Source organism: Sciurus vulgaris (genome assembly GCF_902686455.1).
Source record: "Sciurus vulgaris genome assembly, chromosome: 11".
NCBI lineage: Eukaryota > Metazoa > Chordata > Mammalia > Rodentia > Sciuridae > Sciurus > Sciurus vulgaris.
Genome location: NC_136472.1, coordinates 8370199 through 8388303, shown reverse-complemented (window position 1 = coordinate 8388303; position 18105 = coordinate 8370199). Strand labels below are relative to the sequence as shown.

The 18105-nt window shown below is 54.7% G+C and overlaps 2 protein-coding genes across 6 annotated transcripts in view; one reads left to right on the top strand and one right to left on the bottom strand.

The window, feature by feature from the left end:
- Nucleotides 1-18105, top strand: part of FRMD8 (FERM domain containing 8) — a 53331-nt gene that overhangs the window by 13657 nt on the left and 21569 nt on the right. Inside the window, exons 1-5 of one of the 5 annotated variants that reach the window (XM_079103672.1) lie at nucleotides 11071-11218; nucleotides 13300-13997; nucleotides 14124-14187; nucleotides 14311-14395; nucleotides 16064-16231. The exons of 1 other annotated variant lie outside the window; for it this stretch is intronic. In XM_079103672.1, the coding sequence (XP_078959798.1) occupies nucleotides 14311-14395; nucleotides 16064-16231 (253 nt within the window). In that variant the 5' untranslated portion in view covers nucleotides 11071-11218; nucleotides 13300-13997; nucleotides 14124-14187. Of the gene's footprint in view, nucleotides 1-11070; nucleotides 11219-13299; nucleotides 14215-14310; nucleotides 14396-16063; nucleotides 16232-18105 lie in introns of those variants that run through there. 3 more of the 5 variants (XM_079103671.1, XM_079103670.1, XM_079103669.1) reach the window with 3 other exon arrangements.
- Nucleotides 5091-10883, bottom strand: SLC25A45 (solute carrier family 25 member 45). The gene is given in 13 exon segments (XM_079103673.1): nucleotides 5091-5469; nucleotides 5471-5539; nucleotides 5541-5638; nucleotides 5762-5783; nucleotides 5785-5837; nucleotides 5840-5927; nucleotides 5931-5966; nucleotides 5968-6018; nucleotides 6020-6022; nucleotides 8279-8464; nucleotides 8754-8825; nucleotides 9034-9077; nucleotides 10081-10883. Coding segments are annotated over 13 exon segments (996 nt in total). The 5' UTR covers nucleotides 10118-10883; the 3' UTR covers nucleotides 5091-5232.

The window sequence follows — 18105 nt, the reverse complement described above, 5'->3', positions numbered from 1 at the left end:
GCTTTGTTTTCTACTGATACTTTAACTCATTTTTTTTCTTGTGTGGTCATTTTATTGTTGTGGATATTAAAAATATATCTGACAAAAGGCGATTGAATATATTCAAGGTGTACATATTGATGATTACATATACGGTACATTGTATGATCATGTGCACAAATAGTTCACATCCATCCCCACCATACGGGCATTCTGTCCCCAGAACTTGTCCATCTCATAACTGAAATTTTATGCACTTTGACCAATGTCCCCTCATTTTCCCCACCCCAGCACCTGGTCACAACTATGCCACTATCCCTCTTCAGCTCTTGGATTTCTCTTGTGAGATCATACTATATGTGTCTGGCTTGTCCACTTTGCATAAGTTCCTCTAGTATCATCATATCGTTGCAAATGGCCGGATTGCCTTTTTATGGCTGAATAATATTGTAGTTTTTGATCCTTCACTGGTCAACGCACTAAAGGTGTTTTCTGCGGCTTGGTGATGGTGAATAATGCTGCAGTAAATGTAGAGTACATCAACAAATTCCACTACAGTGCATAGTCATAAACACCTAAAAACCCATGGAGTTACGGCTATGTAGTTCAGGATGCTGCTTTCATTTCCTTGGACATATACTCAGAAGTGGGATTGCTGGGTCATATGGTAACTCTGTTGAAAGTTTTTGAAGAAAACTTTATACTGCTTTCCACCCCTGGTGAACTGGCTGAACTGATGCACATCCCCTCCCCACCCACAGGATATAAACTGTCCCTTCAGTTCACCACACTCTGGCCAATGCTTACTTTTCCTTTATCCTAGGGATTTGAAGCAAGGGCCTTGCTCAGGCTATGGAACCATGGCTCAGTCTTCTTTGCTTTTTTTTTTTTTTTTTTTTTTTTTTTTAAAGCAGTGGTAGGGATTGAACCAGGGGCCTTGTGCTTGCAAGGCAAGCACTCTACCAACTGAGCTATATCTCCAGTCCTTTCTTTGCCTTTTTGGTAACAGACATTCTAACAGGCGCAAGGCGATATCTCATTATGGTTTGCTTATTTATCTCTATTTTTTGTGGGGCTTGAACACTGGTCCTTGTGCATGCTAGGCAAGTCTCTGCACCCCCAGTCCTCTTTAGGTTTCCATTAGAATTTTCCTAATGATAACGATGCAGAATACCTTTCTGTATTACCTATTGGCGGCTCTTGTGTCCTCTGTAGAAAAATGTCTAGTCAGGGTCAAGTCCTTTGCCTTTTTTTTTTTTTTTTCCTTTTATTTTTTGAAACAGGGTCTCACTAAGTTGCTTAGGGCCTCACTAAATTGCAAGGCTGACCCTCCTGTCTCAGCCTGTAGAGTCACTGGGATGACAGACATGTGGCACCACACTGGCTCCTTTGCCCATATTTAACCAGGGATTTTGTTCTTTGTTTTCCTTTTTACTGTCAAGTTGTGAATTAAAAAGAAAAAGAAAAAAAAAAAAAAATGGGTCGAACCTAATCCCCGAACACCTGAAGTTCCTGATTTAAAACTTTCGCCTTAAAAACAAAAAAAAAAAGCTCGTCCTTAAAAAAAGTGTAGTTACTCCCACCAGGCAGAAGGAGGCGCCACTTACATGATGAATTAATTTCTCCGAGGCAGGCTGCAGGACCTGGGACCTGAAGGGAGCAGGGATATGGTTCTAACCTCTCAGGGGAGCCTGAATCTTACTAATTTTTTTCCACCAGGATGGAGAAAGGCAGCTTTCGCTTTAGATTCCCTTTGCTGGCAAGCGAAGGTTTTCAGTCTGCTCGTTCACTGAAGGTACAGCCCCTTTCAAGATCTTGGCCTAATTCAGAAGTCTCGGACTCAGCTCCCACTGGATGGTGTCCTGCTCTTCTGTGCCTTATAGTTCTTTACTGTCCAGGGCTTGGCGTCAGTGCTTGCCCCATGCGCAGCCCTAGTTCCCACACCTGGGTTTATACTCACTACTTCTTGTTTTCCTAAGATCTGTGAGAAGTTTCCTTACCTCTTGATAATTTAGAAAGGGATGTATTTTTTTTTTTATTCATTCATCAATTTGATTGAACCCAGAGGCACTTTACTATGAACTACATCCCAGTCTTTTTTTTTTTTTTTTTTTTTAATTTTGAGACAAGGTCTCACTGAGTTGCCCAGATTGACCTCCAAGTTGCAATCCTCCTGCTCAGCCTCCACAGAGCTGGAACTAAAGGTGTGCGCCACCAATGCCCAGTTTTGTTCCTCTTTTCTATAAAGCATCAAAGTTCTTGTCAGTCCCTTGAAGACAGATCTTGGTCATTGTCCTCTGAATCTGTTCTTCCCTGCATGGTCATGCTGATTAAGCTCCTTTCCTGCCCTTCAACACTGTTCGGCTCTTCGACTGGCATATTGAGATGGGCTGGCCAAGCCTGGCCTATTGGGACCTCTGGGAACCTGTGCCCAAGCACTCTGGTAATAGTCCAAGGGCTCTGCCAGTTTCTTTGATTCACAACTTATTTATTTATTTATGGTCCTGGGGATTGAAACCCATAGCGCTTAACCACTGAGCCCACGTGGCTCAGCTGAGTTAGTGGAAGAACTGGGTGCCTGGAATCTGTGACTTCTCCTGGACCCTGCCATGTACCCCCCCTGATTCTTAGGAGTTCAGGGAGGAGAGCCCCAGGCCCTGCCAGAGGGCCTCTGGATAGAACCAGAGAAGAAAAATGGAAGCCTAGATATACAGGCACAATTACTACTCCAAAAGGTGTGATTTTTTTTTTTTTTTTTTTTTTTAAATAAGGGTTCCTTGATTTTTGTCTCTTGCTAGCTGTCATGTGGTGAGAAATTGCAAACTCCAAAGGGCCACTCAGGCCTTTTTGTCCCTCCTTGCCATTTAAAAAACGCCCTCTCCCCTTCCATGTGTGCAGACACGCCAACTGCCCCAGCGTTCCAGTGTCTGCATGCCCCTGCTGCCTTGTCTGACGTGCAACCCCTGGTCCTGCAGTGGTACTGGACTGGCCCCAAACTATCTGACCAGAAGGGATTCTCAGAGGAAAAACTGCGGCAGAAAACTGAAAGAGACTGTGATGGTCTCAAGTCACCTGGGAACTGGTCCTCAGGGTGACTCTGTGTTTTTCCAAAGAGCAGAGATTTCTAGAAACTAGTTCAAAGGCTGCTATCATACAACACATTCTGTTCTGGAGCACCCAGACACACTGATTCTTAAACTTTCAGTGTGTAAATCACTGGGAAAACTTTCGACAGTACAGATCCAAGGCCCTGTCCCTGGAGATCTGGATTGGCAGGTGCGAGGAGGGCAGGGCCTTCTTCCTGGCTCACCTGCCCCACAGACGCACTTGGATTAGCATGGACCAGATACTCACAGTCCCTTACCCATGGCTTAGCTGGGGTGAAGCGGAGAGGTGGGCAGTGTGCCTCAAAGTCACCCAGGTTCTGGGCCAGCAGGGTACCTCCGGCATCTTCAGAAGCGACATTCTAGGGGTCAGTCTGGACACTTGTAGCCAACAGGGAGGGCTTTCTTTTGAAGCAAGCGAGGGGAAATCTGCACACATCCCTCTGGCTCCCATTTCTCTAGCAAGACCTAACCCTAGCTGCGAGGAAGGCTGGAAAATGAAGCCCTGCTCAGGGCCACCTGCCCAGCCACCATGCTCTGAGCACGGAGAACCATTCAGGGTGGCTGCTGGCTGAATGCAACACATGGGCATGGAGGGGGGTTCCCATGGGCCCATAGGGGAGCGGTCCTGGCAGGTCTGCCCTAGGTCAGTTGAAACTTAGGTGACTTGTGGGAGACAGCCACAGTTGAGGCAGAGCAATGTAGCAAAGGCACTGGGCTCTGGGGTTGGAGGCCCAGATGCATTCAGGCAGGTTGTGACTTCCAGCTGTGTGACCTTGGACAATGTTGCAAAATATCTCTGAGCCAAGGCCACCTCCTCTGTAAACTGTGACAGTCACATGGGATAGGGTCTACAAGGGACCCCCAAGCAATGGCAGAAATTCAGGTCATCACAGGGCACCTCAGGCTGATAGCAGACCAGATTGGGACATTAGTGGGTACAGGCTCTGTTGAGCTTCATTGGTCACTGACAGGACCCGCTTAGCCAGTTTTTAATTCCCCACCTGGCAAGTGGAAGTGGGTGAAGAAGACGTGGGGTGGATGTGGGCAGGGTGGACACCCCGACCTCTGCACCCTTCCCCTGGAGACGACCTGGAGAGGGTCAAGGCAGGCAAATGGTGGTTGGTAGGTGCAGGAGACAGCAGTGTGTCCCAGGACCAAGGGAGCAGGTGTGGGGACTGAAGTGGGAGACAGGGCGGGGGTGCAATCACACTGCATCTAAATGAGGCACTTACTGAATACATCTGCTTCTAGCATGGGGTTGTGCTGAGAGACGAGTACCACCCCTGGCCACAAGGTGCTCATAGGACGATGAGAAGCCGAGTAGGCAAATCAACAACCATGAAGCAGTGCAAGCGGGCCAGGACGCCTGGGAACCCCGGAGCTTGGCTGAGCAGGGCAGGAAGTACCCTGGAGACAGTGCTCTGCTGTGTCTTGGAGGAGAGCAGAGTCAGCTGGGAGGACAGAGGCACACTGCCCGGCACTGCCCCCACTAGCCATGGGGGATGAGCCTTCCAGGCCCAGGCCACAGCGAGCACAGCTTGTTCATGGTCCACCAAGTGACCAAGGAGAGGAAAGCCCAGTGGGGAGATAGCCAGGTAGAGGTGGGGTTTGGGAATTTTCCAGAAGACAATGAGAGCCCCTGAAGGATTCTGGACAGGGATGGACAAAAGGTCACACCACTGCTGCAGTCACAGGATGAGAGCTTTCAAAAGGAGGGGGGTGGGAAGCAGAGCCCAGGCATGCTGTTTCTGGACCCCTGGGGATGGTGGGCTAGGGAGGTGGCCTGAGAGCTCCTTAAGAGGGGACATGGCAGTCAGGCATGGTGGTGCCCGCCTGAAATCCCAGCAATTCGGGAGGCTGAGGCAGGAGATCACAGGTTCAAAGCCGGCCTCAGCAAACTTAGTAAAGCTGTAAGCAACCTAGTGAGACCCTGTCTCAAAAACAAAAAGGGAGGATGTGGCTCAGTGGGAAAGCAACCCTCGGGTTTAATCCCTGGTACAAAAAAAGAGAGGGAACATGGCAGAAGTGGGGCTGGGATGGTCACCAGCACCCCTGGCTGCTTCCTCGTGTCTGTGCTTCCTGGATCAGGGAAGCAAAGGATCAAGGTGAGTGGTGCCGGGCAGGAGCCGGGATCGTGGCTTTCTGCTCAGGTGTCCCGCAGCCTGGTCTGGGGTAGGAAAGGCCGAGCCTCTTGCATTTGAATTCGAGCTGGGTGCTTTCTGCGTGGCTTCCATCTCACAGTCAGAGTCCTGTGGGGGAGCTGCTGGCATTGCCCGCCAGGCTCATCCCACGAGTACAGGAAATACTCGTAGCTGAGGACAGTGACAGCGTTGACAGGGAAAGCACGTGCGCTGTTGATGGTAAGCCCCCGGAAGAAGACTCCCCAATCCCTCCTGCCGGAAGCTGCTCACCATGCAGTCCAGCAACCCATGGTAGGCTTTCGGCCCCAGCCCGGTCCATCTGCATCCGGGACTTGATCACGTCTAAGGGCGTAGCTGTCACCCAGGAGGCAATGCCTGCAAAGCCCCCGGCCACCAGCACTGTGGCTGAGCCTGGGGTAGGAAAACCCAGGGTGGGGTCAGATCTGCAACAGAGCACCCCACCCCCACCCTCCCCAGCCTCTGCCCTACCCCCACCCCCACCCTAGCCCCCGACCCTATCATCACTTCACTTACTGGGGTTCTGGCCTTCTGGAGTGGTACTGGCGAACAAAGCCCTTCATAGGTACAAAGTAGATTCCCAACGTGGGGTGTCCCTCAACATTAGGGTCCAGGCTCCTCGGAACAGTCCCCGAGGACCCTCTTCCTGGAAATAGTGGCAGCGCAGTGCAACAGGCCCCCGTTACCGGGGTTGGGGGCTCCCTGGCTGAACCCTTGACTCCTGTCCTGGTTTTGTAGCCGGACTTGATGAGGTCAAAAGGGGCCAGGCAGTAGGGCCTGTTGGGAAGGAAACGAGAAGGCCCCAAGGGGCGCTTGGCTGGTACTGTTCCCTTATGATAAGAGGAGGGAGGGGCAGAGGGGCTGCATCAGCCTGTGGGGGACCACACCGGGTCCCACTGCCGATTGCTGGCCTCTCCCACACATGGCTGGGCATTGGGCCAGGGCGTCCTGATGGAGGACAAGCCACACCTCCTAGGTATCGGGCTCTGCCCCCACCTCATGCACAGCACCAAGCTTGCCTGGAGGGCACAGAGGACAAGCCCAAGATTGTTTGTACAGGCGGGGGAGTGAGCTTGGACCCTCAAGATTCAGGGATGTGCAGGCATCTGCAGTAAACCGGGCTGAACAAAGGATTCAGTCTGTGACCAGGGAACAGCGAGAACCCATTCCTCCCCAGGATGAAAGAGGGTCACCTCATTGTCATTGTTCTAGTTACAGGGCCAGCTCCCCAGGTTCTCCTTCCTCTGTGTGTCACCCCTCAGAGGCCTGTGGCCAGCACTGGTCAGCCCTCCCTGCCTCCCACCAAGCCCTGGCCACAGTACTCCAACAAAGACTTCTGAGTGTGGGACAGTGGGCGACGGGTGGATTCGGCAGGTCACAGAAGTCTTATTACTGTCTTAGGTAGACAAGAAAGATTTGGGGTAGCCATGGGACTGGGCCCTGGGTGAGGGTGGGTGCTGAGGGAATACAGAAAGAAGGGGGAGGGCTGGGGTTGGGTCAGGGATGCAACCACATTGTTCAGATAAGCTGCTGAAGTTCAGGTGAGAGCTGGGGTCCCTGCTGAGGGGACATGTGTGGGTTTTGTCTTGTGGGAGCGAACTGAGCTCAGTTCCTCAGCCTCAGACATGGCTGGTGGTACAGGGGCTGGAGATGAGCCCTGGAGGTGTCCACACTTTGTTTACTTTTGATCTAGCAGGCAGGGTTGTGGGGTGAAGACCCCCTTTGTGAGACGGGCCCTAATGCTGCCCTCCAGAACCTGCTAGCAAGGCTGAGCTGAGCCCTTGGCCAGGGTGGTCTTCTGAGACTGGACTTCCTGGGAGCTGAGGAAAGTGCTGGGCCAAAGACCTGGGCATCTGTGCCACAGGGGCATCAGGTGTTACTTCCCCAGTGAGCGGTCAGGCTCAGCCAGGCCAAGAGCAACGTCCCTGCCCTTCAGAGGATGCCAGTCCTCCACTTCCTCTCACCTGCTAACTAAAACACAGTTCTGCTCCAAGACCTTGTTACACCAAAGCTATAGGCTTGACATGAGTCCCAGGCTCCAGTCAGCTCCTGGGCCCAGTCTCCGTCCATGGCCCTGATTGTCCCGTTTTGCTCTCCAAAGATCTAGCAGAAAGAGTGACTGAGGTGCGGGGCCTGGCTGGGCCGAAGTCAGGCCACTTTGCTGAGGGTCTCAGTTCTCTTCACTGTTTTTACAGAGTGTAGAGCTTGGGGCTTAGAAATAGGTAGTCACGCCTGCCACACAAGAAGGGGCAGAATCGCCACGACTTCTGGGGTCTCGTTAATCATTAATTCACTTAAGTGTGCAAGCTCCACTCTTGCTCTCTGCCCCATGAAATGTGTCAAGGGCATCATGGCAGGTGCTGAACAGACGGTTACCCAGGTGCCCAGCTGGGGCATGGGACAGAACCAGTCTCTCTGCCTCTTTCTGTTCAGGTTCCCTCTTGCCTCCACCCCGCCCCTCAAAAGCCACGAACTACAGTGCTGAGAACAAAACCAAATGACTGGAGTGACTTAATGATTAATATCCTGGGCCTCTCCCAGTGAGATCTGTGGCCTGGAGCCTCAGGTGAGGCTCCCAGATAGTGGCCACCAGGTGTTGAGGGCAAGGGCCTGAGCCAGGCAGGGCTGGGTGCTCCCAGGACCCGTGTCAGAACTGCCGCAGGCTAGGCTCTGAGCTGTCGGGTCTAGTTGTTCGGAGTCAAAGGTCGCCGTGGAGAGGTATCTTTCCACAGATCTGAGGTTGGCAGACCCCTCTGAGGTGGACGAGCCCTGTCAGCCTGAGAGCAGGCTCCAGCTGCTTCTCTGAGGCCTCCTCGCGGCACTGCCAACCAACTTTCTGCCTTCGTCCCCTCTGTTCTCCACGACCTCACCCCAGGTGGGCAGCCTGGCAGGCCACCAGGTGCAGCACCACACATGCCCTTCAGCGGGGCCTGCCCACCTGTAGCTCTGAGTCACCAGAGGGGTGGGGAGGGGACAGACCCCTCTGGTCAGCACTGTACCGCCTGTGTGTATGCCCATGTGCCACCCTCTCACCTGCAGAACCCCGCCAGTGCAGCCTGCTACAAAGACATGTGTGTAGCTGGGGGGCTGGGCCCGCCGTTCCTGGTGGGAGGTCGCTGTGAGTGCCAGCAGGGTGTTGCTGTAGACCCCGAACAGGACAGAGTTGACCACTGCTATGCTGGCAATAGGGAAGCTCATTCCCTTGAAGAAGCCCAGGAGCTGCGGGGCAACATGGCGGCACTAGGGTAGGCACGGCGGGCCGCGCTCTGCCCTTACAGCCCCAGCAAGGCCTCCTCCCTCCTACTCCCCACTCCTGAGCCCTAATCCAGGGAGGTGGGGTGGTGAGATTGGGAAGGCCTGGCTCTATCCCTGAGGGGCTAAGCTACCACCCGGCGCTCCCAACCCCAAACTTGGATCTTTTCCCTTCTGAGGCAGAGCCCTGCTGGGGAGAAGGAAGCCTGAGTCACCAGCCCCACAGCCCCCCACCCCAAAGAACTGATCCACCCACCGACTCATGGCGGTAGATCTTGGCCATGCAGTCCATGATGCCCCTGTAGGTGGTCTGGGTCTGCAACCGTACCTGCACGGGAAGGACAGGGCGGATGGGGCAGGCAAGCAAGCCAGGGCTGCATGCATGCCAGGCGGCCAGCTCTGCCCTCTGCCCCTGGAGCAGGAAGCCAGTGGGCAGGCGAGACAGGGTGAGCCCCCGTCAGCCAGCCCCGATCCGGCCCACCTGACATTCGGTTCAGGCCAGATAGTCCACTCCTCTGGTGCTTCTCCTGACTCACCTTTACAGTGTCAAAGGGATGTCCCAGGACCAGGCCCAGAGCTCCTGTGGTGACAAGAAGGTGCTATGAGTGAGGGCTCATGCCAGGCCCAGGAAGCAATTCTGTGTGAGAGGAAAGAGGGATTCAGGCAGGAGGAAGGAGGCCTGGCCTTCTCAGACACCTGCCACTCACCTTCCCTCCAGACTTCATGGAGACTCCAGCTGGCCCCGCCCGACCTTGCATGCTATGCACTGGGCCAGAAAGGCACTTGTTGAAGGACTGAGACCCTGGGCCCCACCCTACGGAGGCACATGCAGGAGGGAAGAGCCACCGCAGGTGCACCGTTCACACTGACTAGAGAACAGAAGGTTCTGGAAGGAATCTCCACCTCAGACTCTCCTCCATCTCAGTGTCGTGGCCTTGCTCCTGGGGACTCTGCCCTCCTGGCACTTGCTACCCCCAGGCTGCAGTGCGGAGCTGGAGGGTCCTTCCAGGAATCCAACTGGCACCTGGGGAGGAGGCCCTACCTCCCCACTTCCCAGTCTCATCCTCCACAGCAGAGGCTTGCTCCGGAGCTAGAGGTTGGCTCCTCAGCAGGTGGGTTCAGAGTGTCCTTCTCTTCCTCCTAAGAGGAATGTCACCCAGAAGCTGTTTTGGGTATACCACCACAGCAGGCCTCAGAGCCCAGGGCTGCAACCCATTGCCAGGTAGGGCAGAGGCCCAAAGGGGAACTCGGGACAGCAGGTGAGGTCAAAAGTGAACTTCCTTCTGGGCCCTGCAGGGTGGGCCTGGTGGGGCTGGGGACTTGTGGTACAGTGTGTTCCTTAGCTCTGACTACTAGTGGGTGTCAGGCTGGGTAGTCTTGGGATGCAGAAGCAGCCCCTCTGGCCCGTACCTTCCTCTCCTCTCCTCCTTCCCCACAACTCCCAGGAGGCTCCGGGGACAGCTGGCTTTGGGGCCTCCAGGGGAATCAGAACTTTGGCCTCAGTTCTTCATATGTCACCCACCTTCCCCAGGAAGTGACCCACCCTTGGAGGTGATGTGACAGAAGGAAGAAAAATGTCTCACCAGAGATCCAGCCAGCCATGAACTCCTCCACGGGCATTTCTGCGCTCAGCAGGAACCGCGCTCCACACGGGAGACGGGTGAGTGTGATTCCCCAGCCTTCCCTGGAGACGGGCAGATAACCTCCCACTAATGTTTAACTCTGACTGAAGGGTGAGAAGTGGCCCAGCGCCCAGACCTTGGGCAACCAGGAGTGGGGAGCGAGCCAACTTCAGTGACCCTGAGACTGGAGGAGGTGTGTGCAGAGCAGGGAATCTTCTGGGGCAAGATGATGGGCCGCCAACCTGCTTGATTCCCGTTTCTGGTCAATGACAGCCTTGCTGAGTGGGCTGAGATGGCAGCTGGGTTCCAGCTGGCCAGACCCCTCCAGGGCTGCCTCAGTCAGCAAGAGACAAGGCCTGCTCCGCCTGTCCAGGCCAAACTCCTCTTCAAGTCCACTGGAACACCGGCCTTGCTCACCCCAGCCAGCAGCCAGACCTGGTGGCAGCAGAGTGTGGCCACTAGGTGGCAGGCCCAGCCCACAGTGGCCTGCAGCAGCCACCCAAACAAGACACAGTGGGAAGGACCCAGAAAAAGGAGGCGCCAGCCCCAGAAAAGACTCACCAGGCCCTGATGCCTGTCTGCTCTCTCCAGAGTTGCTTAGGACTCTGCATGAGTCAGAAATGCTGCCTCCCTCGGCCTCCTGTCCCCTAGGGAAAGCTGGAGGTTCTCACTATGTAACGGACTGTGTGTCTGCAATGGCGCCATGCTGCTCTGGGTCAAAACCAAAGTCTTGGTCAGTCTCTCCCCTCCCTCACCCTCTTGCCTTCCTCCAGGGAAAGATGGAACACGAAGGTCTTTGCCAGATGCCGTTGCCTAGATATTAGCCTTGCTAGTCTTCGAGCTGTGAGAAATGTATTTCTTTGGAAACAGAGGGACTGAGATGGAATCCTTCCTGGCTTCTCTGAGCCCTCGAGGCCCCACCCATCCTCCTCTGACCTCACCTCCGGCCTCCCTGGCCTCCCTACTCTTCTTTCCAACAGGCCCCCGCCTCCGGGTCTTTGCACTGGCTGTTCCCTCTTCCTGGACGCTCTCTCCCGCGCTTCCTCCAAGCTGGGGCTTAAACGTCACCTCCCCAGGGAGGCCTCCAGAACCGTCCCCTGTAACGTTACACCCCGCCCGCCCCGCTCTTCCTCTCCTCCACCGACCCGGAGGGTCTGGGCAGACACGAATCCCTGGCTGTTCTGTCTATTGTGTCTCAAAGGCGTAGGGCCGTGCGTGGCACAGGGCAGGAACGCCGGCTGAGTGAATGGATGAGCGGAAAAGTCTGGGACTAGCATGGGTGGCCAGACCTGCGGCTCCCGTTCTCTCTCCCCACTGGCAAAGGGCCCAAAACACCCCGACCTCCACTCCGGGTCCCCTCGTAGCTCTTGGTGTCCTATCGGATGCCCAAGGACAATCCGGCTCGCCTTCCCCCCGGCTCACCGCGGTCAGAGCGGAAACCGTCCACCTCTGAGGGCGGGCGGCCCCAGGAGGCGGGGCCTCGTCGCCAACCTCCTCCCCTGGAGCTGTCCCGGGCTGCGGACCGGCGATGGGTGGGGCCGCCCTCGTCTGCCACCCCTTCTCCGGAGTGACATGGCAACCCCTTCTGTGGGTCTTGGGGTCCTTTATTACTTGCCCAAGTAGGGCATCAGCCCAGCCGATTGCTGCGTCCGAGCCTCTTAGCCCTAAGGCCTCCTTTCAGAGTGGGCCTCTTTTTCATTCCCACCGTCCCAACCCACTTCAAAAGAACCCCTTCTCTCTGGGAGCCTCACAGAAGGAATCCCGCCATGGCTGCTGCTTTCACGGCCTTCCTGCAAATTCCACCAGGTTCATCCTCCTCACAGCAAAGCAGGACTCTCATCTTGTCACTTTCTAGCTCACAACCTCCACACTGTCCTTATTCCCTGACGCCTTCCCCACTGGCCATGCCCCTCACCCTGGGGCTCAAGAACCACTACCACCAGTTGTACCCAGGTGCCCAGGGCTTTCCTGTATCCTAGCCATCTCACACAGCTGCTGCCCTTCCTCACCTGGTCGGCCCACCTGTCACTCAGCCTTCTGGACTCTTCCAATGGCCCTGCTTAGTTACACCCAGGTTCTAGTCTCCACACTGCTGCCACCACATGCACTGCCAGGAGTCAGTCTCCTTGTTTAATCTTTTCAATCCCGTTTCCTCATTCATAAAATAGAGATATAATATTCACCTCAGTATGTGATAAGAATTTAATCGTGTAGAAAAGTGACACATAAATAGTATCTGCTAATGATCATATTTCCACTTCTAGGAACCTTGAGGACATGAAGAAACTGCGTGAGCAAGAATCAAAGACCTTCCTCTTCCTGCTTATAGTATTTGTAGCTCTTATGGCAATACTGTCACCATCTCCAGTTTTATTTATTTTTACATTTTTTTCCAGTATTGATGATTGAACTCGGGGGTGCTCTACCACTGAGCCACATCCCCAGCTCTTTTATTTTTATTTTGAGACAGGGTCTCACTAAATTGGTTAGAGCCTGGTGAAGTTGCCCAGCCTGTCCTCGAACTTGTGATCCTCCTGCCTCAGCTTTCCAAGAAGCTGGGATCACAGGCATACACCACCACACCTGACTATAATTACTCTTCATATTACTAGAATAATACTAGTAATTAAGACAGGAATAAAAGAACTTGTGATTGCCCAGATTACGACTACCAGGTGACCCACAAATACTCTGTGAATTACAACCTATGAAATTGGTGTAGCTTGTGAATTTATTACTATTCAATAAATTTTGATATAGTGGAAAGACATGAATGTGCTTGATCCACGTTGTTGACATAGCTCACTGACAACAACCAAGTTCCCCTTTTGCTGATCCCCAAGCCCATTGTTGTCTTGCAACAACCTCCAGTTCCTCTGAATTGGGCAAATGCCCAAGTTTTTCTTCCTGTGTTCTGCACCTCAGACACACACATATCTCATTGCCAGGACATGTTGGTGACGTGAGCTGTTGGATAGGTGGTTTCACACCTGCCTCTTCAGAGCTCCAATGTCTGGAAATACCTCAAGGTCTCCGAGGCTGTGTGTCTCAGATAGCCAAGGATCATGTGACTGTGCCCTGGAAAAACTGCCTGACCTCAGTTTTTGACCTACACCTACACAAATAATTTGAGAGAGAGAAGGGTCCTTGGCACTAATGGAGTCCCATGTCATTTTACAGATGAGGAAACGGATTCCCAGAGGGGAAGGAACTTGACTGTCTCATGAACACGGCCAAGAACTCATCACTTTATGGCCAGGGGGCTCTGGAGTATAGGCCGCTGCCTGCGACACCTCTGACCAGCGCCCAGCCTAGTGTGGCCATCTGAGTGGTTCATCCAAGCATCTTCATTTGTCAGGCGGGGGTCGAACCCAGTCACAAGGCGAATGGAGTGAGCGCCTAGACCCTCGCCCCCCGTCCCCGGCTTTCTTGAATCTTCACCACACCCTACTGCAGATCAATGGCCGGGGACTGCGGTAGAGAAACTGGGCCTGGGTCACTTGAGTTGGTGACCCTGTTGGTTCACGTCTCCCAGGGGCGTGACCACCCCAGGGGCGTGGCTGGACTCGCCAGGGGCGAGTCGGGCATGCGCGGCCTGCGGGGGCGTGGTCGCACCGGCGCCGGCAGAGAGCGTGCGCGGCGGCCTCAGGCTCCGATTGGCTCCAGCGGCCGGGGAGGCGGGGCCCTGACTGCGGCGCTTCCTCCTACCGCGGCTTCCTCCTACCGCGGCTTCCGCGGCGCAGCCCCAGCGGCGGTAACGCCTGCAGCAGCCTGGAGTCGAGCGGTGGTAGGCTCGGTGGTAGGGCTGGGGCCGGAGCTGGGGGTCAGAGTCAGTGCCGAATCCTGCCCTGAGGCGGCGGGCTCTGCGACCCTGCGAGGTGAGAAGGCGGCCACTCCCTGACTGGGTCCCCGCCCCGCCCGGGGGATCGCAGGGCTCTTCCTGGAGGGTCCGGCTAGCGAATTTCGACCACCGCCCCTGTCATTGCTCTGATCCCTTCCACTAGCCCGGATCTCCAGTCAGCGGAAGGGCACGCTCCACATCCAGCCTGCACAGTTGGTCCCTCCCAGGCAGGTTGTTCAGCCTTGTAGACCCAGGTCGGGACCCCTTCCCTTACTCATGAAGAGCTGAAGGAGACCCTCAGTCCCCACCTCTGGACCCCCAGTAACTGCTATTTCTCTTTCCCTTTGCAGATGGACGGGCCAGAAGGTATTGCCGGTCAGCTCGGCCCAGCTGAGAGGTCCCACCGAAGCAGCGTGTCCTCAGTGGGAGCCCGAGGTGGGTCCCTGCCCTCTTCTCCTCTCTGTTCCCCCCTGGAGATGTGGCTCTGCCTTGTCTTCTCTTTTACTAATCTCATGTATTAGGACATAAGGTGTGTTGAGATGTGGCAAACTTACACAAGTCAGAGTCAGAGGACCTGGGCTTTGTGGCTAGCTTAGTGATCAAGTTAATACGCTTCTTGAATTCCTGTTCTCATTTGTAGAACAGGCAAGTCTCACCTAGCTGTGAAATTCGAGTGAGAACGCATGAATGAAAAGTGACACCTTCACTTTCTTTGTTCCTTTTATTTTTCACAAACAGCCTTTTGAAAGCAGGGATCATTATCTTCCCTTTATAGGGAGAAAATTGGGCCCTAGAGAGGTTAAATCACAGGCTATTGGAACCCTCCAGCTAATGATAAACTTGAGCCTTCTTTTCTTTGCCTCTGTTTTTCCTCAGCCTCCAGGAGATGATTTTTGATCTCTCAAAGTAGCTCTTGGGGCAGAAGAGACTGGGGGTCCAAAAAGTACTTTCACTGTGTTGATTCTCAAGTGCGCCCTTCCATTTAACTGGCTTCTCTTCATTTGGTTAACAGCCTCTTTGAGGCAGGGATATTATTTCTGCTTTTGTAGATGGGTCAACCATCTGACTAAAGCCTAGCTAAAGTCAGCCAGTTAGACCGAGAGACCAGACAAGAATTGGAACCCTAGGATGCCGGCCTCCAGGCTGTGTTCCTTTGCTGCTGCTGTTCCGGGGATGGGAATTTGAATCTTGCTGCCCTGACCAGGGTCTCCCTGTGCCTTTGTGCTTCAGATGGGAATCCCGTAGCTTGTCACAAGAGAATGTGCTGCTCTTTGGGTTGCCCTTTCCTAGACTGCTTTTTTTCTTTTTCTTTTGCAGCACTGGGAACTAAACCCAGAGGCACTCTACCACTGAGCCACTTCCCCAGTCCTTTTTAGTTTTTATTTTGAGACAGGGTCTCACTAAGTTGCTTAGGGCCTAAGGGCCTAAGTGGCTAAGGCTGGCTTTAAACTTACGATCCTCCTGCCTTAATATCCCAAGTCCCTGGGATTATAGGTGTTCACCTGGCTCCCTAGCCTGCTTAAGGCTGTCCTGAAAGGCCACAGTATTGACTCCTATGGCTTGAAGAGTCCTGAGGAAGCAGAGACATGGACCTTTCTTTGATCTGGGGTGGCCTTAGGAATCCTCATTCCCTTCTTAGCCTGGACTAAAGAGAGAATGAGTCTAGCCTAAGGGAAACTGGGGGTTACTAGCCCTCCTCACTCCCAGCCTGATAGGCTAACTACCGTGACCTCAGAATGGGTTCAGCTTGCGTGCCATAGTCCCTACCTCTGGAATGTTCTTCAGGGCAGAAGTAGAGCAGTCCTTAGGGTTGCCAGAGAGCTAGAGGCGGGGGTTTATTATGACCAGCTCTAAGTTGACCCTTAGGGGTGGGGTAAGGCTGGTGTGTCTAGGCCAGAGTGCTGGGTTTCTGGGTGGTTTGAGGGTCTCATGGAAGTCCTGGTGGGCAGCACTCCTAATGGGGTCTTTTAGAAAGTACGTTGGGGCTCTGTTTCAGGAGTGTAGCCTCAGTCACCCCCACGGGGTGTAGGACTGGAGGGTGCCTGGTCGGCCTGGCTGTGCCTGGCAGTGGGCCTTAGCTGACCCTCCTGGCTTCCATCACAGCTGCTGATGTACTGGTGTACTTGGCTGATGACACAGTGGTGCCCCTGGCTGTGGAGAACCTACCCTCACTCAGTGCCCACGAGCTGCACCGGGCAGTCCGGGAGGTCCTGCAGCTTCCAGACATTGCCCTGGATGCCTTCGCACTCTGGCTTGTCTCCCCGCTGCTGGGTAAGGCTTGGTGGTGAGCAGCCCTGGGCGGGAGGGTTGGAAGAGCACTGACCAGTGCTAGAGGGAGGGGGCAGCTTCTGCAACCTCTGGCGACTTACTACACATCAGGAAGCTGGGACTTGGGTCTGTCCTGGAGCTGACTACCCCTTTGAGGATCCAGAGCCCTGAGGAACACTTTCTTTCGTGTGACTGGTAGCAGAGGAAGGGGCTGAACCAGGACTGGGAGAGGGAGGAAAGGGCTCCCTGTTCACTGCGCACACCTTTCATGCCACAACCTGGGCTGCACTCTGCAGCAATTTCACATCCTGTGGCCCAGACCTGTTCTGCAGTGAGGAATCTGAGGCCTCGAAAAACAAGGGAGTGCTGGCCCCCTACTGTGTCCTGTTCCTTGGGGTTGGGGAGGAAAGTGAGGTATAACCAGCCGCAGTGATGTTGAGGCCTTTGTCGAGGGTGGATAGACCAGGAAGAGAAAGGACATGATTTCTTTGCACAGGGTCTCAGCCCTGCCTGGTTTTTGACCGTGTGAGTACACACTTCCTGCCCTTTCTGATTGGGACCCCAGGATGGGGGTGGAAGAGGGGGCAGTGGCTCTCCAGACCCTTACCCAGGGATCCCTGGGTGAATAGGGTCCCTGAACCTGCTACCTTGAACAGGAAGAAGGCCAAGGGACAGGATGCCCATGTCATCATTTGGGAAACTAAATTGGTGCCATGACCAAATGTTTTCTGAGCTTAAATATTCCCTTTGTTGTAGAGGAACAGGGACAGGGAGGTGACTGGTCCCATTGAGAGGGTGAGCAGGAGAGCCTAAGTCCAGCCCCAGGCCACCTCCTCTCCTGAGGCCTCTGGGGTTTGTGCCTCTCCCTGGAGGGAGCATCCCAGTGAGCGAGCTCCCAGCCCCCACTACCCCCAGCCCCGCCAGCTTCCTGCACAGCTGCTGCTCTCTGGCTGCCGCCCACCCTCTTCCTGCTGACCCATGTCTGGCCATCCCACGCTCGGCCCAGCTGCCCCCCCTTCACCCTCAGAACTGCTGGTCAGGGCAGTGGCCCTTTGGCTGTATCTTTGGAGAGCTGGAGGTGGAGGGCCCAAGTGGGTGGCCCCTGCCCTGCCTGGGAGATTCCCGGTGCTGCTGCAGGGCAGCTTACTCCCCTCTCCCCACCCCCCCTCGTCGCATTCCTCTGCCCAGTGGCAAGAACTGAATGGGCTGCCTGTGTGTCATGGCCGTCCAGGGGGAGGGTGGCTGAGGCTGCTACATAGTCAACACCCACGTCGTTCCCAGCCCGCTTTGGGAGGCTGAAAGCCTGCACTTCACCTTTGCCTCAGGCCTCAGAACCCCTGATCTCCCCCACAGCACTGGTGAAGCAGTAGCAGAGACCCAGAGTCTCCTTTGAGGCAGGCACATGGTACCATCTGCAGGAGCCCCTTTGAGACCGCACGTTTTGGTGGAATTGGGCCTACTAGACGCCACTGTGACTACATGGGGCAGGGCTCCAGGGACTGTCAGTCTCATTTGAGTGACAGCTTCCAGGCGAGAAGGCCCCATGTGGAAGTCTGGAACCACGGGGTTAGTGTAGTCCTTTTCTGATGACAGGATCCTCTGAGCTGCTGGGACTTAGTGAAGGCAGAAGGATGTCCCTGTCCCTAGCTCTCCGCTTTCCCACAGTGTGTCCAGTGGATCCCAGCTGGTAGGTTACTGTGTTTACTCCCTAAGGAGGTACAGAGCCCTCTGGCCCTGGGCAGCGTTGGGCATGCTGGGGCTACCAGACTGATGGAGCCCGGCCCTCAGTGAACTCGAAGTTGGTACTTTCAAGTTGAAAGTGTGGAAGGGAAGTTTGCAGAACAGAGCTCTACTCCTGACCAACTTCTTGGTCCTTG